We start from the raw sequence: 26367 nt of genomic DNA, 5'->3' as shown, positions 1-26367 counted from the left end.
GCACCTCCCAAGCCGGAGTGGTGAGACTGATGGGCCTCCTGTGGCCAGAGCAGGAGTAGAGGACGTTGTGGTGTCTAGAAGACATCCCAGGGATGTGTCACTGAATTGGAGGAGGGGCTGCACTCGTCTTGGCTTTTGGGGCCATGCCTTCACTAAAGCCCTCCTGGGCTGCAAGCATTGAGAAAAGTGTGCAGTATAAACACGGTGCCCTAGGTGAGGAAGCGGTGAGGTAACAGCGTGGTGGGGAAATCGGAGGCCACCCGCTAGTGAGACAGTGTGTTTGTTGTGGCTGCGTAAATAATGAAGTGGGAATGGATGATACAGTGCGATAACCTGCCATTGCGGCCAGCAGGTAAAACAATGTTTTTCCCACCCGCTACTACACTTTGTGCGAATTTGGAATGATTCTGCCCCTAGACTCAATGATAAATGACCACCCATAGCTATCTAAGGATATGTATTATTTTTTTAGGAACAAGTTGCCATGGTCTTTTTTTCTATCGATCTTACCAAAATTATTGACTTCAATTTTGCAGCTTGTCATTGAACCTTCTCCCCCTCTCAAGCTCTCCACCCCTAACCCTCTCTCCCATTCCCCCTCTCCACCCCCTAGCAGTCTCTCCCCCTCCACCCTCACCCTCTCCACCCTCATCCTCTCCACCCTCACCCTCTCCACCCTCACCCTCTCCACCCCTCATCCTCTCCACCCCTCATCCTCTACCACTCTGCCCTCCTTCCTCTCTCCCGTTCCCCCTCCCAACCCCTCCCCCTCTCTCCCCCTCCCTTTCTCTCCCCTACCCATTCTCTCCCCCTTTCTCTCTCCACCCCCTTCGCACCACCTCCCTTGGGGTTCTACATGGGATTAGGGACGTAGGAACAGGAGGAGGCCATACAGCCCATCGTGCCTGCTCCGCCATTCAATACGATCATAGCTGATCATCCACTCCAATGCCTTTTTCCCCCACACCATCCCCATATCCCTTTATGTTATTGGCATTTAGAAATCTGTCAATCTCTGCTTTAAACATACTCAATGACTGAGCTTTCACGGCCCTCTGGGTTAGAGAATTCCAAAGATTCACAACCCTCTGAGTGAAGAAATTCTCCTCATCTCAGTCCGAATTGGCTTCCCCCTTATTTTGAAATAGTGTCCCTTGGTTCTAGATTCCCCAACCAGGGGAAACATCTCCCCTGCTTCGACCCTGTCTATTTCTTTCAGTATTTTGTAGGTTTCAATGAGATCACTTCTCTTTTTTGAAACTCTAGAGAATACAGGCCCAGTTTCCCCAATCTCTCTTCATAGGACAATCCCGCCATTCGGGAACAAGTCTGATGAATCTTTGCTCCCTCTATGGCAATAATATCCTTCCTAAGGTAAGGGGACCAAAACTGCACACAGTACTCCAGGTGCAATCTAACCAAGCTTCTATACAATTGAAGTAAGACTTCACTTCTCCTGTACTCAAAACCTCTTGCAATAAACTCTAACACACCATTAGCCTTCCTAGCTGCCTGCTGCACCTGCATGTTAGTCTTCAGTAACTTATGGACAAGGACACCCAGGTCCCTTTGGACACCTACACTTTCTAATCTTTCACCATTTAAGAAATACTCTGCGCATTTATTCCTCCAACCAAAGTGGATAACCTCATATTTTTCCATGCTATATTCTTGCCCACTCACTAAGTCTGTCCAAATCCTCTTCAAGCCGCTTTGCGTCTTCCTCACAAGCCACATTCCCAACTAGCTCTGTGTCACCCGCAATTGTGGAAATATTACATTTGGTCCCCACATCCAAATCATTGATATATATTGTGAACAGATAGGGTCCAAGTGCTGATTCTTGCTGTACCTCACTAGTCACAGCCTGCCGAGGATGACCCGTTTATTCCAACTCTCTGTTTTCTGCCTGTTAACCAATCCTTAATCCATGCCTGTATATCACCTCCTATCCCATGTGCTTTAATTTTGCTAACCAACCTCCTGTGGGGGACTTTATCAAAAACCTTCTGAAAATCCAAGTACATGCGCTACATCCACTGACTCCCCTTTATCAGTTCTCTTCATAACATCCTCAAAAACTCCAACACGTTTGTCAACCATGATTTCCCATTCATAAACACGTTGACTATGCCCAAACAGATCATGATTATCCAAGTGTCCATTTATCACATCCTTTATAATAGATTCGAGCATATTTGCTACTACTGGCTAACCAGTCCGTGGTTCCCCATTGGCTCCTCATAGTGAAAGCACCCCAAGGTAGCAGCGATCATAATATGATTGAGTTTTACATTTGTTTTGAGGGAGCCGGAGGAGGCCACTCAGCCCATTGTGCCTGCTCCGCTATTCAATACGATCATGGCTGATCATCCACTCCAATGCCTTTTTCCCACACTATCCCCATATCCCTTTATGTTATTGGCACTTAGAAATCTGTCAATCTCTGCTTTAAATATACTTAATCACTGAGCTTCCGAGACTAGTATTTTAAACTTAAATAAGGGCAATTATGATGGCATGAAAGCGGAGCTAGCTAAAGTGAATTGGCCAATGAGGTTAAGGGATAGGTCAATAGAAATTTAGTGGCAGACATTTAAAGGGATACTTCAGAATACACAGGACATTCCAATGAGAAAGAAAAATTCCAAGGGGAGGTCCCATCATCAGTGGTTAACAAAAAACGTTAAAGACAGTAACAAACTTAAAGAAAAACATACAATTATGCAAAGACAGGTGGCAGGTCAGAAAATTGGATAGAATATAAAGAACAGTAAAAAATAACAAAAACATTAATAAGGAGGGAAAAATTAGAGTATGAGAGAAAGCCAGCTAGTAATATAAAGACAGATAGGAAGAGTTTCTATAGTTTTAAATAAGAAAAGAGTTGACAAAGTTGGTCCTATAGAAAGTGCATCTGGGGAATTGATAATGGAAAGTAGGGAGAAGGCGAATTAATTAAACACATACTTTGCTTTGGTCTTCAAATAGAGGGCACAAGTAACATCCTGGATTAGCTGTAAATCAGGAAATGGAAGGGAGGGAGGAACTCAGGAAAATTACAATCATCAGGGAAGTGGTATTAAGCAAATTGTTGGGGCTGCAGACTGACAAATCCTGAAGTCTGGATGGACTTCACACTAAGGTCTTGAAAGAAGTGGCTAGTGAGATAGTTGGTTTTAATTTTCCAAAATTCCCTATATTCAGGGAAGGTTCCAATTGGAAAATAGCAAATGTAACTCCTTGATTCAAAAAGGGAGGGAGACAGGAAGCAGGAAGCTACAGGCCAGTTAGCCTAACATCTGTCATAGGGAAAATGTTAGAAGCTATTATTAAAGATATAGCAGGGCACTTAGAAAAATTCAAGGCAATCAGGCAGAGTCGACATGGTTTTGTGAAAGGGAAATCATGTTTAACCAATTTATTGGAATTCTTTGAAAGAGTCACGTGCTGTGAATAAAGGGGAACCGGTGGATGTACTGTACTTAAATTTCCAGAAGGCATTTGCTAAAGTGCCACATCAGAAGTTATTGCAGAAAATAAAAGCTCATGGTGTAGGGGGTAACGTATTGACATGAATAGAAAATTGGCTAGACAACAGGAAGCGGAGAGTTGGCATATATGTTTGTTTTTTCTGGTTGACAGGATATGACGAGTGGTGTGCCAAGGGATCAGTACTGGGGCCTCAACCTTTTACAATTTATATAAATGCCTCGAATGGAGGGACCAAAGGATGGTGGCTGAATTTCCTGATGACACAAAGAGAGGTAGGAAAGTAAATTGTGAAAAGGACATAAGGAGGCTACAAAGTGACATAAATAGGTTAAGGGAGTGGGCAAAGACCTGGCAAATGAAATATAATATGGGTAAATGTGAAATTGTTCATTCTGGTAGGAAGAATAAAAAAGAAAACAAAAACAGAATTACCTGGAAAAACTCAGCAGGTCTGGCAGCATTGGTGGAGAAGAAATCAGTTAACGTTTCGAGCCTTCACGGCCCTTCGGCAGAACTGAAGCATAGTTAGGAGAAAGGAGAAATATAAGCTGGTTTAATGGTGAGAGATTGCAGAGCTCTGAGGTTCAGAGGGATCTGGGTGTCCTAGCGCATGAATCACTGAAGGTTAGTATGCAGGTACAGCAAGTAATTAGGGAAGCTAATAGAACGTTATCATTTATTGCAAGGGGAATTGATTACAAAAGTAGGGAGGTTATGCTACAGTTGTACAGGTCACTGGTGAGACCACACCTAGACTATTGTGTACAGTCTCCTTACTTAAAGAAAGATATAAATGTGTTAAACGCAGATCAGAGAAGGTTAACTCAACTAATAGCAGGAATGGGTGGGTTGTCTTATGAGGAAAGGTTGGACAGGTTAGGCTTGTATCCACTGGAGTTTAGAAAAATAAGAGGCGGGTTAATTGAAACCTTTAAGATCATGGGGGGACTTGACATAAGAACATAAGAAACAGGAACAAGAGTAGGCCATACAGCCCCTCGAGTCTGCTCCGCCATTCAATAAGATCATGGCTGATCTGATTGTGTTTCGATTTCCACATTCTCATCTAACCCCAGTAACCTTCAATTCCTTGCCTAACAATAATCTATCTACCTCTGCCTTAAAAATATCCAGTGACCCCACTCCCACCACGTTCTGAGGCAGAGAGTTCCAAAGTCACACAACCCTCTGAGAGAAAAAAATTCTCCTCATCTCTTTCCTAAAAGGGTGACCCCTAATTTTAAAACAGTGCCCCCTAGTTCTGGACTCACCCACAGGAGGAAACATCCTTTCCATGTCCACCTTGTTAAGGCCGTTCAGGATCTTCAATCAAATCACCCCTCACTCTTCTAAACTCTAGTGGAAACAAGCCCAGTCTGTCCAACCTTTCCTCATAAGACAACCCACTCATTCCAGGTATCAATCTAGTAAACCTCCTCTGAACTGCCTCCAGTGCAATTACATCCTTCCTTAAATAAGGAGACCAAAACTGCAAACAGTATTCGAGGTGCAGTCTCACCAATGCCCTGCATAATTGAAGCATCACATCCTCACTTTTATATTCAATCCTTCTCGTAATGAAGGATAGCATTCCATTAGCCTTCTTAATTATTTGCTATACCTGTATACTAAATTTTCATGACTCATGTACTAGAACGCCCAGATCCCTCTGCACCTCAGAATTATGCAGCTGTTCTTCATTCAAGTAAGCTTTTTTGTTCTTCCTGCCAAAGTGAATAACTTCACATTTTCCCACATTAAACTTCATTTGCCAGATCTTTGCCCGCTCACTCAACCTATCAATATCCAACTGCAAACTCCTTGTGTCCTCTTTACAACATACTTTCCTACCTATCTTTGTGTCATCTGAAAATTTAGCTCCCATGTCTTCGTTCCCCTCATCTAAGCCATTGGTGTAAATCATCAAAAGGTAAGGCCCCAGCACAGACTCCTACTCATCACATCCTGCAACGTGAAAAAGACCCCTTTATGCATACTCTCTGCTTTCTGCCAGCCAGCTAATCTTCTATCCATGCTAATATGTTACCCCCTACACCATATGTTTTTATTTTCTGTCATAACCTTTATCAAATGCTTTCTGGAAATTCAAGTACAGTGCATCTACAGGCTCCCCTTTATCCACTGCACATGTTACTCCTGCACAAAATTCCATAAATTGGTTAAAAATGACTCCTTTCACAAAACCATGCTGACTCTTTCTGATTGTCTTGAGCTCTTGTAAGTGCCCAGCTATAACCTCCTTAATGATCATAGAAACATAGAAATATAGAAAATAGGAGCAGGAGTAGGCCATTTGGCCCTTCGAGCCTGGCTGATCATCCAACTCAATAGCCTGCTCCCACTTTCTCCCCATATCCTTTGATCCCTTTCGCCCCAAGAGCTATATCTAACTCCTCCTTGAAAACATACAATGTTTTGGCCTCAACTACTTTCTGTGGTAACGAACGCCACAGGCTCACCACTCTCTGGGTGAAGAAATTTCTCCTCATCTCAGTCCTAAATGGTCTACCCCATATCCTCAGACTGTGACCCCTGGTTCTGTACACTCCCACCATCAGGAATATCCTTCCTGCATCTACCCTGTCTAGTCCTGTTAGAATTTTATAGGTTTCTATGAAAGCCCCCCTCATTCCTCTGAACTCCAGCGAATATAATCCTAACTGACTCAATCTTTCCTCATATGTCAGTCCTGCCATCCCAGGAATCAGTCTGGTAAACCTTCGCTGCACTCCCTCTATAGCAAGTACATCCTTCCTCAGATAAGGAGACCAAAACTGCACACAATATTCCAGGTGTGGTCTCACCAAGGCCCTGTACAATTGCAGCAAGACACCCCTGTTCCTGTACTCGAATCCTCTGGCTATGAAGGCCAACATACCATTTGCCTTCTTTACCGCCTGCTGCACCTGCATGCTTACCTTCAGCGACTGGTGTACAAGGACACCCAGGTCTCGTTGCACATTCCCCTCTCTCAATTTATAGCCATTCAGATAATAATCCTCCTTCCTGTTTTTGCTACCAAAGTGGATAACCTGACAGTTATCCACATTATACTGCATCTGCCATGCATTTGCCCACTCACTCAGCTTATCCAAATCACACTGAAGCATCACTGCTTCCTCCTCACAGCTCACCCTCCCACCCAGCTTTGTGTCATCTGCAAATTTGGAGATATTACATTTAGTTCCCTCATCTAAATCATTAATATATATTGTGAATACTGATCCCTGCGCTACCCGACTAGTCACTGCCTGCCATTTGGAAAAAGACCCGTTTATTCCTATTCTTTGTTTCCTGTCTGCCAGTCATTTTTCTATCCATCTCAATACACTACCCCCAATCCCATGCGCTTTAATTTTACACGCCAATCTCTTACGTGGGACTTTGTCGAAAGCTTTCTGAAAGTCCAAATAAACTGCATCCACTGGCTCCCCCTCATCAACTCTACTGGTTACATCCTCGAAAAATTCCAGTAGATTTGTCAAGCATGATTTCCCTTTCTTAAATCCATGCTGACTCTGTCCAATTCTGCCATTGTTTTCCACGTGCTCAGCTATTAAATCTTTTAGAATGGACTCTAGAATTTTCCCCACTACCGATGTCAGGCTGAATGGTCTATAATTCCCTGTTTTCTCTCTGCCTCCCTTTTTGAATAGTGGGGTTACATTAGCTACCCTCCAATCTGTAGGAACTGTTCCAGAGTCTATAGAATCTCGGAAGATGACCATCAACGCATCCACTATTTCTAGGACCACTTCCTTAAGTACTCTGGGATGTAGATTATTAGGCCCTAGGGATTTATCAGCCTTCAATCCCATCAATTTCCCCTACACCATTTCCCTACTAATACTGATTTCTTTCAGTTCCTCCCTCTCACTAAATCCTGTGTTCCCCAACATTTCTGGTATGTTGTTAGTGTCCTCCTTTGTGAAGACAGAACCAAAGTATGTATTTAGTTGGTCAGCCATTTCTTTGTTCCCCATTATAAATTCCCCTGTTTCTGAATGTAAGGGACCTACATTTGTCTTCACCAATCTTTTTCTCTTCACATACCTATAAAAACGTTTACAGTCAGTTTTTATGTTCCCTGCAAGTTTACTCTCGTACTCTATTTTCCCCTTCTTAATCAATCTCTTGGTCCTTCTTTGCTGAATTCTAAACTGCTCCCAATCCTCAGGATACTGTTGCTTTTCTGGCCAATTTGTATGCCTCATCCTTGGATCTAATACTATCTCTAAGTTCCCTTGTGAGCCATGGTTTGGCCACCTTTCCTATTTTACTTTTGCACCAGACAGGAATAAACAATTGTTGCAGTTCACCCATGTGCGCTTTGAATGTTTCCCATTGCCTATCCACCATCATCCCTTTAAGTAACTTTTCCCAATCCATCATAGCCAACTCGCGTTTCATACCATCGTAGTTTCCTTTATTAAGATTCAGGACCCTAGTCTCAGAATCAACTACGTCACTCTCTAATTCTCTCATATTAGGGTCGCTCATCCCCAAGTGGCCTCGCACAACTAGATTGCCAATTATTCCTTTCTCATTATACAATACCCAGTATACAATGGCCTGTTCTCTAGTTGGTTCCTCAACGTATTGGTCCAGAAAACCATCCCATATACACTCCAGGAATTCCTCCTCTACGGTATTGTTACTAATTTGATTTGCCCAATCTATATGCAGATTAACGTCACCCATAATTACAGATATTCCTTTATTGCATGCGTCTCTAATTTCCTGTTTAATGCCATTCCCAACATCATCACAACAGTTTGGGGTTTCTAACAACTCCCCCACGGCAGATATCAAACTAACTGGCCTATAGTTTTCTGTTTTCTGCCTCCCTCCCATCTTGATTATAGGGGTTATATTTGCTACTTTCCAGTCTGATGGAACCTTTCCAGAATCTAGCGAATTTTGGAAAATTAACACCAGACTATCTCATTAGCCACCTCTTTTAAGATCCTAGGATGTAATCCATCGTGACCCAGAGACTTACCAACCTGCAGCTCCATCAATTTGCTCAGTACCGCGTCCCTAATGATTTCAATTTCACCAAGTTCAACTTTCCCTTTCACCTCCTGATTTGTAGCTATTATGGAATGTTTTTTGTATCCTCTATAGTGAACACAGAAGCAAAATATTTGTTCATTTCTTCCGCCATTTCCTAATTATCGACTATTAACTCCCCACTGTCACTCTCTAGAGGACCAACAATCACTTTACTCACTCTTTTCCTTTTTAAATACCTGTAGAAACTCTTGCTATTCATTTTTACATTTCTAGCTAGCTTCCTCTCATACTCTAATTTCTTTCTCCTGATTAACCTTTTAGTCATTCTCTGCCGTTCTTTATATTCTGACCAAACATCTGTCCTGTTACTCATCTGTGCAGAGTTGTATGCTTTTTCCTTAATTTTGATGCTTTCCTTAACTTCTTTAGAAGGTGGGTGGGTCCTCCCCTTAGAATTTTTCTTTATAATAGGAATGTACTTATTCTGAATACCCTGAAATATCCCCTCAAATGTTTGCCACTGCTTCTCTATTGATCTATCCTCTAGCCTAGTTTCCCAGTTCACTTCAGGGTGGATGTGGAGAGGATGTGTCTTCTTGTGGGAGAATCTAGAACTCGGGGGGGGGGGGGGGGGGGGGGGTCACTGTTTAAAAATATGGGGTCGCCCATTTAAGACAAAGATGAGAATTCTTTTCTCTCAGAGGGTAGAGAGTCTTTGGAACTCTCTTCCTAAAAAGGCAGTGGAAGCAGAGTCTTTGAACATTTTTCAGGCAGAGCTAGATAGATTCTTGATTAACAAGGGTGGGTGGGAGGGTGGGTGGTGAAAGATTATCTGGGGTAGGCAGGAATGTGGGTTTGGGGTCAGATTCAGATGAGCCATGATCTTATTGAATGGACCGAGGGGCCGAGTGGCCTACTCCTGCTCCTAATTGGTCTGTTTATGTGTCTCTTCTTAAATAGTGGGGTGACATTTGCTACTTTCTAATCTGCAGGAACCATTCCCGAATCTATGGGATTTTGGGAAGATGACCAATGCATCCGCTATCTCCATAGCTCTCGGTTCCAACACTCTGGGAGGTAGGTCATCAGCTCCCGCGACCTTCAGCCCCAGTAATGTCTCCAATACAACCTTCTCACTGATACTCATTCCCTTCAATTCCTCATTCTGACCCATCCCTACCCTATCGATGCCCTTTGACCCACATCAGGACAATGGTCAAGTGGTCAGTGGGTGGGACCACAAAACAGCCACGCCCACTCCTACGTAACCTGGTTTTATTAACCAATGAGAGCAGCTGTCTTCCTGTAGCTGGAATCGGCGCCGCACTAGCGCCTCCCCCGCCCGATTCCGGGCCCGCCCGCTCCAGCGGAGCCCCCGCCCGCCCGAGTTCCGGGCCCGCCCGCTCCAGCGGAGTCCCCGCCCACCCGCCGGACGCCTCGGCGCCAATGATGCCTCGGCGGGTTTGACGTCAGAGCGGTTATTGACGGCTGGTCTATCCAATAGGAAGCGCCGAGCGGCCTCGGCAGAGCTGGCGGCTCCGGATGGCCAGCCAATGGGAGCGCAGCAGAAGGAGGGACCTAAACCCTGGCTCCCTTTGTCTGGAGCAGCCCGAGCCTGGTTGGGAGAAGCTGCAGCTACCTGGAATATCCCGGAATAGACAGATCCCAGCCTGGAATATCCCGGAATAGACAGATCCCAGCCTGGAATATCCCGGAATAGACAGATCCCAGCCCGGAATATCCCGGAATAGACAGATCCCAGCCTGGAATATCCCGGAATAGACAGATCCCAGCCTGGAATATCCCGGAATAGACAGATCCCAGCTGGAATATCCCGGAATAGACAGATCCCAGCTGGAATATCCCGGAATAGACAGATCCCAGCCCGGAATATCCCGGAATAGACAGATCCCAGCCTGGGTTAGACAGATCCCAGATGGAATACCCCGAATAGACAGATCCCAGCCCGGAATATCTGGGAATAGACAGATCCCAGCCTGGAATAGACAGATCCCAGCCTGGAATAGACAGATCCCAGCCCGGAATAGACAGATCCCAGCCTGGAATATCCCCAAATAGACAGATCCCAGTCTGGAATATCCAGATCCCAGTCTGGAATATCCCCAAATAGACAGATCCCAGCCCGGAATAGACAGATCCCAGCCTGGAATATCCCCAAATAGACAGATCCCAGTCTGGAATATCCAGATCCCAGTCTGGAATATCCCCAAATAGACAGATCCCAGTCTGGAATAGACAGATCCCAGCCTGGATTAGACAGATCCCAGCTGGAATACCCCAGAATAGATAGATCCCAGCTGGAATAGACAGATCCCAGCTGGAATACCCCGGAATAGACAGATCCCAGCTGGAATACCCCAGAATAGACAGATCCCAGCTGGAATACCCCGGAATAGACAGATCCCAGCTGGAATACCCCGGAATAGACAGATCCCAGCTGGAATACCCCGGATTAGACAGATCCCAGCTGGAATACCTCGAATAGACAGATCCCAGCTGGAATATCCCGGAATAGACAGATCTCAGCCTGGAATACCCCGGAATAGACAGATCCCAGCCTGGAATACCCCAGAATAGACAGATCCCAGCTGGAATATCCAGATCCCAGCCTGGAATAGACAGATCCCAGCCTGGAATACCCCGGAATATCCAGATCCCAGTCTGGAATATCCAGATCCCAGTCTGGAATATCCAGATCCCAGCCTGGAATAGACAGATCCCAGCCTGGAATACCCCGGAATATCCAGATCCCAGCCTGGAATACCCCAGAATAGACGGATCCCAGTCTGGAATATCCAGATCCCAGCCTGGAATACCCCGGAATAGACAGATCCCAGTCTGGAATATCCAGATCCCAGCCTGGAATACCCCAGAGTAGACAGATCCCAGCCAGTAATAGACAGATCCCTGTCTGGAATACCCCGGAATAGACAGATCCCAGCCAGGAATATCCAGATCCCAGCCTGGAATACCCCAGAATAGACAGATCCCAGTCTGGAATATCAAGATCCCAGCCTGGAATACCCCAGAATAGACAGATCCCAGCCAGTAATAGACAGATCCCAGCCTGGAATACCCCGGAATAGACAGATCCCAGCCAGGAATAGACAGATCCCAGCTGGAATACCCCGGAATAGACAGATCCCAGTCTGGAATACCCCGGAATATCCAGATCCCAGCTGGAATACCCCGGAATAGCCAGATCCCAGCCTGGAATATCCCCAAATAGACAGATTCCAGTCTGGAATATCCTGGAATAGATCCACTCCAGTCTGGAATACCCCAGGAATAGACCAACCCAGCCTGGAATAGATCCACCCGTGCCTGGAATACCCTGGAATAGATCAACCCAGCCTGGAACAGATCAGCCAAGCCTGGAATAGATCCACCCGTGCCTGGAATACCCTGGAATAGATCAACCCAGCCTGGAATGGATCCACTCCTGCAGCATTCAATCCAACATCATCTCTAATCCAGCTTCAACCCATCTCCAACTCGAGTCCAGATTTAATCCATCCCCAGCTCTAATCCAGCTTCAGTCCAGTTGCAGATTTAATTTGTGACATAGAGATCCCAAATTCCAGTGTGGAAGCAAACCTGGAGCTTTGTGTGTGGAGCAAGGCTGTGAGTGAAACTCTATCCCCTTACTCTTTGCCCTGGACATGGATTTGTACACCCCCCAGCCCACCCCACCCCACCCTCACTCATGGTTTCTGGGCTCTTAAAGGGGCAGCTGCGGCCCTCCGTGGGCTGTGGGTGATTACCTCTCACAGATGCTCACCCCTTTAAGTGAAGTATTGAACTGTCTGAGGAGCCGGTTAGAATCCCTTCCTTCCATTTCCTATCGTCTAAACCAAAACTGGCTGACTGACTGAAACTTATTCACTGACCAAACTGATCAAAATGGATTAACTGAACATAACAACGTAAAGAATAGGAGCAGTAGGCCATTCGGCCCCTCGAGCCTGCTCTCCCCCTTCAATAAGATCATGGCTGATCTGATTGTGGCCTCAACTCCACTTTCCTGCCTGTCTCCCCCCCCCCATAACCCTCGACCCCCTAGTCCATCAAAAGCCTGTCTAACTCAGCCTTGTATATATTCAATGAGCCAGCCTCCACTGCTCTTTGGGGGAGTGAATTCCACAGACTAACAAATCTTTGAGAGAAGAAATTCCTCCTCATCTCCGTCTTCAATGGGAGACCCAATTTGAACAGACTGGGAGTGAACTGACTGAAAGGACCGACCAATTAACTGACTAAAATGGGTCAAGACAACTGACTGATGTAGGTCCACTGACCAATAAACGGTTAACTGATGAAGCAGTTTAACTAATTGATGCTGGTTAACTGACCATGTAAACTGATCAAAGTGGTTTAGCTGACCGAATGCTGGTTTACTGATCAATTCAACTGATAGATGTGAGTCAGTGACCACAATGAGTTAATCGATCAGTTGAACTGACCAAACTGTGTTACTGACTGATCCAGGATACTGACCGATCCAGCTCACTGGCCAATCCGGGTTACTGACTGATTGATCTTACTGACCAATCCAGGTCTCTGACCCTTACGGATTACTGACCAATCCGGGTCTCTGACCCTTACGGATTACTGACCAATCCGGGTCTCTGACCCTTACGGATTACTGACCAATCCGGGTCTCTGACTGATCCGGGTCACTGAGCGTTCTGGACTACTGACCAAACCATGCTACTGGCCGATCCAGGTCACTGACCAATCCATGTTACTGACCGATCCGTGTTACTGACCGATCCGTGTTACTGACCGATGTGTGTTTCTGACTGATCCATTTAACTGACTGAAGTGGGTTACTGACTGATCCGGGTTACTGACTGATGCATGTTACTGACCGATCTGGGTAAATGACCGATGCGTGTTACTGACCGATCTGGGTTACTGACTGATGCATGTTACTGACCGATCTGGGTAAATGACCGATGCGTGTTACTGACCGATCTGGGTAAATGACCGATGCGTGTTACTGACCGATGCGTGTTACTGACCGATCTGGGTAAATGACTGATGCGTGTTACTGACCGATCTGGGTAAATGACTGATGCGTGTTACTGACCGATCTGGGTTAATTTCCGATCTGTGTTACTGACCGATGCGTGTTACTGACCGATCTGGGTTGATGTCCGATCTGTGTTACTGACCGACGCGCGTTACTGACTGACGCCCGTTACTGACCGACGCGCGTTCCTGACCGACGCCCGTTCCTGACCAACGCGCGTTCCTGACCGACGCGCGTTACTGACCGACGCGCGTTACTGGCTGGTGCGTGTCACTGACTGATTCAAGTCACTGACCGATTTGGGTTACTGACCGATCTGTGTAACTGACCAATGCGGGTTACTGGCCAAAGTTGGTTACCGAATGATGCATGTTACTGACGGATCCTTGTTACTGACTGATGTGTGTTACTGACCGATGTGTGTTACTGACTGATGTGTGTTACTGTCCGTTCTGTTTTACTGACTGATCCGTTTACTGGCTGATCCATGTCACTGACCGATCCAGGTTACTGACCAATCCCGATCACTCACTGATCACCGTTACTGTCTGATCCGTGTGAGTGACTGATGTGTCTTACTGACTGATCAGTGTTACTGACCAATCCGTGTTACTGACCGATCCAGGTTACTGACCGATCCGTGTTACTGACCAATCTGGGTAAATGACTGATGCGTGTTACTAACCGATCTGTGTTACTGACCGATCTGTGTTACTGACCGATCTGGGTAAATGACCAATGCATGTTACTGACCGATCTGAGTTACTGACCAATCTGGGTAAATGACCGATGCATGTTACTGACCGATCTGGGTTAATGTCCGATCTGGGTAAATGATCGATGCGTGTTACTGACCGATCTGGGTTAATGACCGATCTGTGTTACTGACCGATCTGGGTTAATGTCCGATCTGTGTTACTGACCGATCTGGGTTAATTACTGGTCCGTGTTATTGAACGATCTGGGTTACTGACCTATCTGGGTCACTGACCGATATGGGTTACTGACTGATCTGGGTTACTGATCTTTCCAGGTCACTGACCAATCTGTGTTACTGGCCTATCTGAGTTACCGATCGATGCAGTTACTGACCGATCTGTGTTACTGACCGATCTGTGTGAGTGACCGATCCGTGTGAGTGACCTATCTGTGTGAGTGACCGTTCCGTGTGAGTGACCGATCCAAGAGTGACCGATCCGTGTGAGTGACCGATCAGTGTTACTGACCAATCCGTGTTACTGACCGATCGCTGTGACTGATTAGTCTGTGTTACTGATCGATGTGTGTTACTGACCAATCAGTGTTACTGACTGATCAGTGTTACTGACCGATCAGAGTTACTGACCAATCCAGGTCACTGACCGATCCGTGTTACTGACCGATCCGTGTTACTGACTGATCCGTGTTACCGACCGATCTGGGTTAATTACCGATCTGTGTTACTGACCGATCTGGGTAAATGACTGATGCGTGTTACTGACCGATCTGTGTTACTGACCAATCTGGGTAAATGACCGATGCGTGTTACTGACCGATCTGGGTTAATGTCTGATGCGTGTTACTGACCGATGCGTGTTACTGACCGATGCGTGTTACTGACCGATGCGTGTTACTGACTGATCTGGGTTACTGTCCGATCTGTGTTACTGACCGACGCGCGTTACTGACCGACCCGCGTTACTGACCGACGCGCGTTACTGGCTGGTGCGTGTCACTGACCGACGCGCGTTACTGGCTGGTGCGTGTCACTGACCGACGCGCGTTACTGGCTGGTGCGTGTCACTGACGGATTCAAGTCACTGACTGATTCAAGTCACTGACCGATTTGGGTTACTGACCGATCCGTGTTACTGACCGATCCGTGTTACTGACCAATGCGTGTTACTGACCGATCTGGGTTAATGTCCGATGCGTGTTACTGACCGATCTAGGTTAATGTCCGATGCGTGTTACTGACCGATGCGTGTTACTGACCGATCTGGGTTGATGTCCGATCTGTGTTACTGACCGACGCGCGTTACTGACCGACGCGTGTTACTGACCGACGCGCATTACTGGCTGGTGCATGTCACTGACTGATTCAAGTCACTGACCGATTTGGGTTACTGACCGATCTGTGTAACTGACCATTGCGGGTTACTGGCCAAAGTTGGTTACCGAATGATCCTTGTTACTGATGGATCCTTGTTACTGACTGATGTGTGTTACTGACTGATGCGTGTTACTGACTGATGCGTGTTACTGACTGATGCGTGTTACTGACTGATGCGTGTTACTGACTGATGCGTGTTACTGACTGATGCGTGTTACTGACTGATCCGTGTTACTGACTGATCCATGTTACTGACTGATCCAGGTTACTGACCGATCCTGATCACTCACCGATCCCCATTACTGTCTGATCCGTGTGAGTGACTGATGTGTCTTACTGACTGATCTGTGTTACTGACCGATCCGTGTTACTGACCGATCCGTGTTACTGACCGATCCAGGTCACTGACCGATCCGTGTTACTGACCGATCCGTGTTACTGACCAATGCGTGTTACTGACCGAACTGGGTTAATGTCCGATCTGTGTTAATGACCGATGCGTGTTACTGACCGATCTGGGTTAATGTCCAATCTGTGTTAATGACCGATGCATGTTACTGACCGATCTGGGTTAATGTCTGATCTGTGTTACTGACCGATCTGTGTTAATGACTGATGCGTGTTACTGATCGATCTGGGTTAATGTCTGATGCGTGTTACTGACCGATGCATGTTACTGACTGATCTGGGTTACTGTCCGATCTGTGTTACTGACCGATCTGGGTAAATGACTGATGCGTGTTACTGACCGATCTGTGTTACTGACCGATCTGTGTTACTGACCGATCTGGGTTAATGTCCGATCTGTGTTAATGACCGATGCGTGTTACTGACCGATCTGGGTTAATGTCCGATCTGTGTTAATGACCGATGCGTGTTACTGACCGATCTGGGTTAATGTCCAATCTGTGTTAATGACCGATGCATGTTACTGACCGATCTGGGTTAATGTCTGATCTGTGTTACTGACCGATCTGTGTTAATGACTGATGCGTGTTACTGATCGATCTGGGTTAATGTCTGATGCGTGTTACTGACCGATGCATGTTACTGACTGATCTGGGTTACTGTCCGATCTGTGTTACTGACCGATCTGGGTAAATGACTGATGTGTGTTACTGACCGATCTGTGTTACTGACCGATCTGTGTTACTGACCGATCTGGGTTAATGTCCGATCTGTGTTAATGACCGATGCGTGTTACTGACCGATCTGGGTTAATGTCCAATCTGTGTTAATGACCGATGCATGTTACTGACCGATCTGGGTTAATGTCTGATCTGTGTTACTGACCGATCTGTGTTAATGACTGATGCGTGTTACTGATCGATCTGGGTTAATGTCTGATGCGTGTTACTGACCGATGCATGTTACTGACTGATCTGGGTTACTGTCCGATCTGTGTTACTGACCGATCTGGGTAAATGACTGATGCGTGTTACTGACCGATCTGTGTTATTGACCGATCTGTGTTACTGACCGATCTGGGTAAATGACCGATGCGGGTTACTGACCGATCTGGGTAAATGAACGATGCGTGTTACTGACCTATCTGGGTTAATGTCCGATCTGTGTTGCTGACCGATGCGTGTTACTGACCGATCTGGGTAAATGAACGATGCGTGTTACTGACCTATCTGGGTTAATGTCCGATCTGGGTAAATGATCGATGCGTGTTACTGTCCAATCTGGGTTAATGACCGATCTGTGTTACTGACCGATCTGGGTTAATGTCCGATCTGTGTTACTGACCGATCTGGGTTAATGTCCGATCTGTGTTACTGACCGATCTGGGTTAATGTCCGATCTGTGTTACTGACCGATCTGGGTTAATGTCCGATCTGGGTAAATGTCCGATCTGTGTTACTGACCGATCTGGGTTAATGACTGGTCCGTGTTATTGAACGATCTGGGTTACTGACCTATCTGGGCCACTGACCGATATGGGTTAATGTCCGATCTGTGTTACTGACCGATCTGGGTTAATGACTGGTCCGTGTTATTGAACGATCTGGGTTACTGACCTATCTGGGTTAATGTCCGATCTGTGTTACTGACCGATCTGGGTTAATTACTGGTCTGTGTCACTGACCTATCTGGGTCACTGACCGATGTGTGTTCCTGACCGACGTGTGTTCCTGACCGACGTGTGTTCCTGACCGATCTGTGTTCCTGACCGATCTGTGTTCCTGACCGATCTGTGTTCCTGACCGATCTGTGTTCCTGACCGATCTGTGTTACTGACCTATGCAGGTTACTGACTGATGCGTTTACTGAGTGGTCTATGTTACAGACCGATGTTGGTTACCGATGATGATTCCTGTTACTGACCGATCCATGTCACTGACTGATGTATGTTAATGACCGATCAGTGTTACTGACCGATCCATGTCACTGACTGATCTGTGTTAGTTAGTGCTCCGTGTTACTGACCGACGTATGTTACTGACCAATCTGTGTTACTGACCGATCCATGTTACTGACCGATCCGTGTTACTGACCGATCCGTGATACTGACCGATCCGTGATACTGACCGATCCGTGATACTGACCGATGCGTGTTACTGACCGATTCGTGATACTGACCGACGCGTGTTACTGACCGACGCGTGTTACTGACCGACGCGTGTTACTGACTGATCTGTGTTCCTGACTGACCCGTGTTACTGACCGATGCGTGTTACTGACCGATGCGTGTTACTGACCGATCCGTGTTACTGACCGACCCGTGTTACTGACCAATTGGGGGATGGAGTCTCACTCCAGGACTTGATGGCCACGGAAGCTGCATTCACAACATGGTCAAAAAGGTTGATTATCAACCTGTAAATCCTTCCAATACAACTCTGACAGACAATAAGAGAGGACGAGTCTCCTAGTCAACAAAGCTTGAGGTGGAGTGGCATCCCTCAACCTATAGCCTCTGGCGACAGGCTAGTGACCTGTTCCAGGTAAAACTAACTATGGGAACAGACAGAAGCACGTATGCTTTGTCTGTCTCATGTCATTAGGCATGGGAGAGAAGGAGAGAGGAGGATCCATGTTAATATATCGTGCCCAAGACCATGACCTCCTATCTTGTATAGTAAGCTTTAATGAGGTACCTTATTGAATGCCTTTTGGAAATCAAAAAACATTACATCTACTGGTTTCCCTTTGTCTACCCTGCTTGTTACACCCTTAAAGAACTCGAATAAATTTGTCAAACTCGGTTTCCTTTGCACATAACCATGTTGACTCTGCCCGATTGTACTCTGATTTTCTCAATGCCCAACCACTACCTTCTTCTTCATGGATTCCAGCATTTTCCCCAATGACAGACTTGAGGCTACCTATGGTCTATAGCTTCCTGCTTTCTGTACCTCTACTTTCCTGAATAGAGGTGTTACATCCACACCTTCCCAATCCACTATTACTTTTCCAGAATCTAGGGCATTTTTAACGATTTACAACCAATGCATCCACTGTCTCTGCAGCCATTTCTTGTAAGACTCTAAGATGCCAGCCAGCCAGGCTTATCAGTCCATTCAGTTTTCCCAGCACTCTTTCTCTAGTGATTGTTATTGTTTTACGTTCCTCCCTCCCTTTCATTACTTGGTTTTCTGCTCGGGATTCTTTTTGTGAAGATGGATACAAAATACTTGTTCCAAGTCACGGCCATTTCTCAGTCCCATTGTCTGGGTGACTAACCTTTACTTTAGCTACTCTCTTCCTTTTTATATACTTGTAGAGGCTCACTCAAACAGCAGTCTGTTTTTATATTTCTTGCTAATTTACCCATCTTTTAATTTCTCAATTTTTAAAAAAAAATCATCCTTTGCTGGTTTCCAAAATTTCCCCCAATCTTCAAGCCTATCGCTAATTTTCACCTTTTAGTTTAAGGGGATTTTTATATTTTCACCCAGAGGATGGTGGGGGGCTGGAACTCACTGCTGGAAAAGGGTGGTGGAGGCAGAAACCCTCATAACATTTAAAAAGGACTTGGGTATGCGCTTGAAGTGGCAGAACATACAAGGCTACAAGGAGGAGCTGGACAGTGGGACTAGGCTGGATGGTACTTGTCAGCGGGTGTGGACAAGATGGGTGAAATGACCTCCTTCCTTCCACACTGTAAATTTCTACGATTCCTTTGTCCGTGAGTGTAGTCACCTCTTCAAAGGTTTCAGTCAATTTGTTGGTCCTGACATACCCTGTCCAAATCCAAAACAAAAACCGAATTACCTGGAAAAACTCAGCAGGTCTGCCAGACCTGCTGAGTTTTTCCAGGTAATTCGGTTTTTGTTTTGGATTTCCAGCATCCACAGTAGTTTTTTGTTTTTATCTCTGTACAAATCCATCCTGACCGTCTTTGGTCTGCTGAAAAGTTTCACGGTATTCGGTCACCCTCCCTCCCCTTAAATATAAGCTCTAGCCTGTGGCTCAGTTAGTAATATCCTTACTTCTGAATCTCAAGGTTGTGGGTTCAAGTCCCGCTTGAGGAATGAAGTACAAAACCTAGGCTGACACTCGTGTACTGTACTGAGGGTGTGCTGCACTGTCAGAAGTTCTGTTATTCAGATGAGACGCTGAACCAAGTCTCCCATCTGCCCCCTCGGGGTGGGGGTGGGGATGTAAAGGATCGCGTGGCACTGTTCTGAAGAAGAGCAGGGGAGTCCTCCCTGGTGTCCGGGACAATTTTTAATCCCTCATTCAACATCACCAATCATTGGCACATTTCTGTTTGTGGGATCATGCTGTGCGTGAACTGACTCCAGCATTTCCTGCAACAGTGGCTACTTTGGATGGAAGTATTGCATTGGCTGCAAAACACTTTGAGGCAACCAGCAGTTGTGGGAAGGCACTATATAAATGCAAATCTTTCTTTCGTGGCAAATTCGCAAAAACTCTTTTCAAATATTTATCCATTTCTTTTTTGAAGTTTATTATTGTATCTGCTTCCATTGCCCCTTAAGGCAGATCATGACAAATGGCAACCGATTGCTATGTAAAGGATGTTTCCCCAAGTCGTCTCTATTCCTTTTGCCAATGACCTTAAATCTGTGTCCCTCTGACCACTGGAAACACTCTCTCCTCATTTACAAAAGCAAAGAACCCCTCGTGATTCTGAACACCTCCACCAAGTTACCTCTGAAATCTCCCTGCCCTAGGGAGAATATCCGACCTTCTCCAGTCTCTCCACATAACAAGTCCCTCATGCTGAGGGCTGTCCAAATACAAATCTCTCCTCTGCACCCATCGCCGAGGCTGGGACAACCCGTCGGAGTTGTTACTAGGGGAACTGTAGTGGGGGAGAATAATAATTCGGAAGCCGGACAATCTTGATTTTGAGAAAGAGGGGAGGCAGGGGGGAAAGTGTGGGATGAGGGGTTGGAGCGCTGGGGACAGAGCGTACCCTCGAGGCTGGGAATTCTTCTCAATTTCTCTCCCGTGTTTTCACAGGCTTGTTGGAAATGGAGCATTTGCAGCCGGAAAGTTCAGAGGGAGATTCGCGAGAGGATCGGAGAGAGACGGTCGGTTCGTCGGGACGTGAGGAGCGCCCGGCTCTGGCAGAGGGCGGGAGGCAGCCTGCGCGCAGCCTGGACCGAGCCTATCGGTGCGGGGACTGCGGGAAGGGCTTTGCCCGCCCCTCGTACCTGGAGATCCACCGGCGGAGTCACACCGGGGAGCGGCCGTTCAGCTGCACGGTGTGCGGCAAGGCCTTCAGCCAGTCCTCCAACCTGCAGACCCACCAGCGTGTCCACAGCGGGGAGCGGCCGCTCCCTTGCTCCCTGTGCGGGGAGCCCCTGGGCCGGGCCCCCGGCCGCCCGCTCTACGCCCAGGGCTGCTGCTCCCGGTGCGGGCAGGGGGCGGCCAGCTGCTCCCAGGCCGTGGCCCGGCCCTTCCCTTGCTCGCAGTGCGAGAAGCGCTTCACCAGCCTCTCCCACCTCAAGACCCACCAGCGCAGCCACACCGGCGAGAGGCCCTTCACCTGCTCCCAGTGCGGCAAGGGCTTTGTCTGCTCCTCCCACCTGCTGAAGCACCAGCGCAGCCACACCGGCGAGAGGCCCTTCGCCTGCTCCCAGTGCCCCAAGCGCTTTGCCTGCCCCTCCTACCTGGAGATCCACCGGCGGCTGCACACCGGCGAGCGCCCCTTTCAGTGCTCGGTGTGCGGCAAGCGCTTTGCCTGCTCCTCCAACCTGCTGACCCACCGCCGGGTCCACAGCGGCGAGGGGCCCTTCATCTGCACTCACTGCGGCCGGGGCTTCAAGTACATGTCCAAGCTGCAGGCGCACCAGCCCACCCACGGCGCCGAGCGGCCCTTCACCTGCTCCGAGTGCGGCAAGCAGTTCAACTACCCGTCCCAGCTGGAGACCCACCGGCGGGTCCACACCGGGGAGAGGCCCTTCGCCTGCACGCAGTGCGGGAGGGGCTTCACCCGCTCCTACCACCTGCGCATACACCAGCGGGTCCACACCGGGGAGAGGCCCTTCAAATGCTCCCAGTGTGAGAAGGCCTTCACCTGCTCCTCCTACCTGCTCAAGCACCAGAGCGCTCACCCCTGACTCCGCGGGCCTGAAGATGCCCGCTGCTGGCGCTGGTGCCCAACACAGCCAGGGCGTTGGCTGTGATGTTCTGGCACTGGGTGAGGGAGAGGGGGGGGGTGAGTGAAATTGTTTCAATTGAGGTTAACCTTGTGCATATATATGTATAAATGTCAAATAAACCAGCTTGATTGGAAACACTCCGCGTGTCCGGTCCCTTTAAGAAGCTTCGAGAAGTCTGGCCGGGGGTGTGGGGTGGGGTGGGGGGTGTGGGGCTGCAGTGCCCATTAAGAGCTGAATCTGGTTAGTGGGGAACCAGTTTGTTTGGGAGATAGGCGGTGCAGGGAATGAGCAGGGCCAGAGAGATGGCCCGGACTAGTTTGGATAGCTGGAGGTGTCAGACAGGAATCACTCAGGAATCCCGTGCCCAATTTGACCGAGGTTTCCAGCTCTGGCAGGAGATCACCTGCTTTCCAATGGTGTGCGGATGTTTCCCCTACACAAGGTACCACAATCGTCTGGTGCAGGCTGCGTAGGACAGAAGGGCGTTTCCTGTCCGTCACTGCGTCTAATCATTCACGTTTCAGAGATAAAGGCAAAAGCTGACTCTGTTTCTCCTCAGCCTGCAGTGCGAACCCTTTCCGGGTTATTCCCGATATATCGGGCCTTCGAAGAACTGCAGTGCAGATTGACCCGAAAATGACCAGGAAGGCTGGCAGGATTAACCGATAAGGAGAGACTCCATAAACTGGGCTTGTGTTCTCTGGGATAGAGAAGGTTAGGGGGGCGGTTTGGTTGAGAGTTTCTGGCACTGATAGCGAGCCAGATTTTCATGCGGATTCGGTAAAGCCTGTCCTGTGCACTTTAGCACCTTCTGCAGTGCGCACCCGACCCCAGTGTGACTTTTGTCGGGCTGGTGGTGCATATTGCGAGCTGCGAGGGAGTGCGTGAGGAGTGTGGGCGCAGAGGTGGGTTGGTTAGAAGGCCTCAGTTCCCTAACCCCGCTGCCCAGCTCCTGACATTGTTTAAATCGCCAAAAAAGCACCGCTCGCCCATCCCCCGTGCCACCCCATGCCCCATCGAACTGCCCATGCAACCTCTATGCCCCCTTGGATCCCCATGTATCGTCCATAGAACCTCACTTGGTATCCACTATGCACAGTCCTCACCAGCCATGGAACAGCAATGGGAATTATTTTCAAAGTGGTGGGAAAAAATATAAACTTTTAACAATCTAATAAAACCCTGAATTCAAACACACCGGGGGGGGGAATTTTCTCCCCGTCGGTGGTGGGGGGGATTGACCGGGAGTGGGTGCGTAGCAGATCGCTGCCCGCGATTGGCTGCTCACCGCCATTTTACATGGACAGGCCAACTAAGGCCCACCCAGCGTGACACACACCGGCAGGTGCTGTACGCTCCCTGTGCAGGAGGAGGGGGAGTAAGCTGAGTCAGGGCAAGCGCGCGAAAGAGTGCAGAAATCTCCCTCAGGCAATTATTTTGATTTTTGAAAATTTTAATAAAGGAAAACAAAAAAAACTTTAAGACGTGTCCCCTCAGGAGCTGGGATGTCAATGAATTTTAACAAAAATTTTGATTTAATTTATAAACCCTTCACGAAACCTCAACCCCACCGTGGATGAGGTTTCATGATTAAATGCGAAGGCTGCCTGGGCTCTTCGCCTGCCCCCCGCCAACCTTAAGGCTGGACGGGCAGCTCAGTTCATTGGTTTAATTACTATTTAAATGGCCTTAACAGGCCTTTGACAGTTCGGCGGGTGCGCAGTTGACTCTGGTGCACGCCCGCCAAACTCAAGATCAGGGTGACGTGCGGTGATGTCAGGACGCCCGCCCGATGTCACCGCGCGTCACTGATTCTGCAATAAAACTGCTCCAGTGTGAAAAAAATACCACCTTAGTAAATGTAAGTAAAATCCGCCCACAGTGCGAGCTCTCAGCTCCATTACAGTAGCAATTTCATTTTGAACAGTGCTGGCTGTTTGGTGTAACTATGTAGGAGAGACTAGGACCCGAGGGCACAGCCTCAGAGTAAAGGGAAGACCTTTTAGAACAGAGATGAGGAGAAACTTCTTTAGCCAGAGAGTGGTGAATCTATGGAATTCATTGCCACAGAAGGCTGTGGAGGCCAGGTCATTGAGTGTATTTAAGACCGAGATAGATAGGTTCTTGATTGGTAAGGGGATCAAAGGTTACGGGCAGAAGGCGGGAGAATGGGGTTGAGAAACTTATCAGCTATGATTGAATGGCGGAGCAGACTCGATGGGCCGAATGGCCTAATTTCTGCTCCTATGTCTTATGAAGCATTATGTGTGTACTTTGAACCGGCAATGGCCAATGAAACAAGACCTGCATCTGACAGGAAAACCTACGAGGGTCTGTTAAAGAGAATTATCTCGAGAAAGTTTCTCTTAGACTTAGCTCTGGTGTATGACACCTTACATCAACTTAGCTGCTCTCCGAATGTTTGCAGAAGTGCACTCCAATGCTTGCATATGCACACAAACTGATCCTTTGCACTTATTGTGTGGACTGAGAGAGTGACCAAGCACAAAAACTCTTGTGGCCAAAGTTGAATTCACACAGGGGAAGTTTGGAATGATCTCGAAAGGGAGCGACAGTAAGATTATCAGCATCAACTATCAGCAGCTTCTTACCAGTCTTGTTAATCATTTGGAAAATCCAATGTTCACAACCATGTCATTGAAAGGCTCTGGTTTAACCGCTGCAGCCCAAAACAGGTTTGCATGTCTGATCGACCAATCACGCTTTCTTGGCAAAGACTATTGGCCAACTGAAATGTCACCAGGTTATGGAGAATCAACTATAGCTTCTCTATGCAAGCAGTTTAAATTGTCATCTACTTCTGAAATCAATGCATTCAGAGACTATGTGGAGGAAGGTGGACGACGCATTCCCCAGGATTTACCACCATAACTACATTGCACACAAGTCATTCCCAGCAGCACTGCAGAATGTGAGGGAGGATTCAATCAAATGAACTTTAATTATAACACACTCGAGAGTTCTTGTCAGCCGGGTATCAGCACTGACGTTTCTCAGGCTATCCCGACCCCCTTCCTGATGCATTGGGATCCAATACAGAATGCCACAACCTGGCTGCGGTGTCACCAATCGGCTGAGGGCTCAAGGACAAGAACAGCTTCCTGGTGGGAGCGGGGCCGGAAAATGCGGCGAGCCACTCCAGACTCCACTGATTTCTGTAGGAGCGGAAGATCCTGCTGTGTTTCCCATGTTTTTATGAAATATGTACACACACACACAAACACAGACACACACACACACACACAGAGATACACACAGAGACACACACAGAGACACACACACAGACACACACACAGAGACACAGACACACACAGACACAGACATACAAACACACACACAAACACAGACACAGACACAGACACACACAAACAGACACACAAACACAGGCACACACAAACATAGACACACACACACACAAACACAGACACACACACAAACACAGACACACAAACAAACACAGACACACGCATATATATATATATTTATATCCTATTAACATGGGTCCTTCCTAAAATTTTAAGAAATTGGACAAAGCCTTTAAAAAGGCAGAAGCTATACCTGTTAAAAATAACTGGACAAAGACTTTAACAAGGCAGAAGCTATACCTGCCTGTAACCCTGAACAAAAGGAGCTTTCTGGCTGTATTCGAGAAGGTGACACGTCACTATCTCTGAAGAGACGCGAATGACCCCTGTGGCTGCAGAGATCAAATTCGGTGGAATTCTACAAAGGTCACCTACCAATAAACCACCAGGGTCTACCAGTCTGCTAGGACGAAGGACCCTGCAACCTCCTTGTAAATTCTTAATGGTGGGAACATTAACAACCTTAAGAATCCAGACAAATGGATATGCATCCTTTGTCAGAGCCATAGTGGACAGGTGGGGGTCATGTGACATGACCCCTAGCTGGAGGAACCAGTTACCCTGTCTTGCTGTACTGCCAATCAGACTGTCACCTTCCACCTATCAAGCAGCAGCTCAGAACAAGGGCTTGGTCCAGGTGAATACCTGGCCCCCATCACACTGTTTATACGGGAACTCCTAAACTTCTGTACCAGCACCTACAAGGGGAATTCATCT

The 26367-nt window shown here is 47.4% G+C and overlaps 1 protein-coding gene across 1 annotated transcript; it reads left to right on the top strand.

Annotated features, from left to right (window-relative positions):
• Positions 1–19667: 19667 nt before the first annotated feature.
• LOC144673040 (uncharacterized) lies at positions 19668–22390 on the top strand. The gene is made up of 2 exons (XM_078535035.1): positions 19668–19734; positions 21120–22390. Exons 1-2 carry the CDS (start codon positions 19668–19670, stop codon positions 22220–22222), a joined length of 1170 nt encoding a protein of 389 aa, XP_078391161.1. The 3' UTR covers positions 22223–22390.
• The last annotated feature ends 3977 nt before the right edge of the window (positions 22391–26367 follow it).

The sequence above is a fragment of the Cetorhinus maximus genome, unplaced genomic scaffold (genome assembly GCF_964194155.1).
Source record: "Cetorhinus maximus unplaced genomic scaffold, sCetMax3.hap1.1 HAP1_SCAFFOLD_215, whole genome shotgun sequence".
Taxonomy (NCBI): Eukaryota; Metazoa; Chordata; class Chondrichthyes; order Lamniformes; family Cetorhinidae; genus Cetorhinus; species Cetorhinus maximus.
The sequence above is the reverse complement of the archived record's forward strand: the minus strand, read 5'-3'. Positions and strand labels throughout refer to the sequence as shown.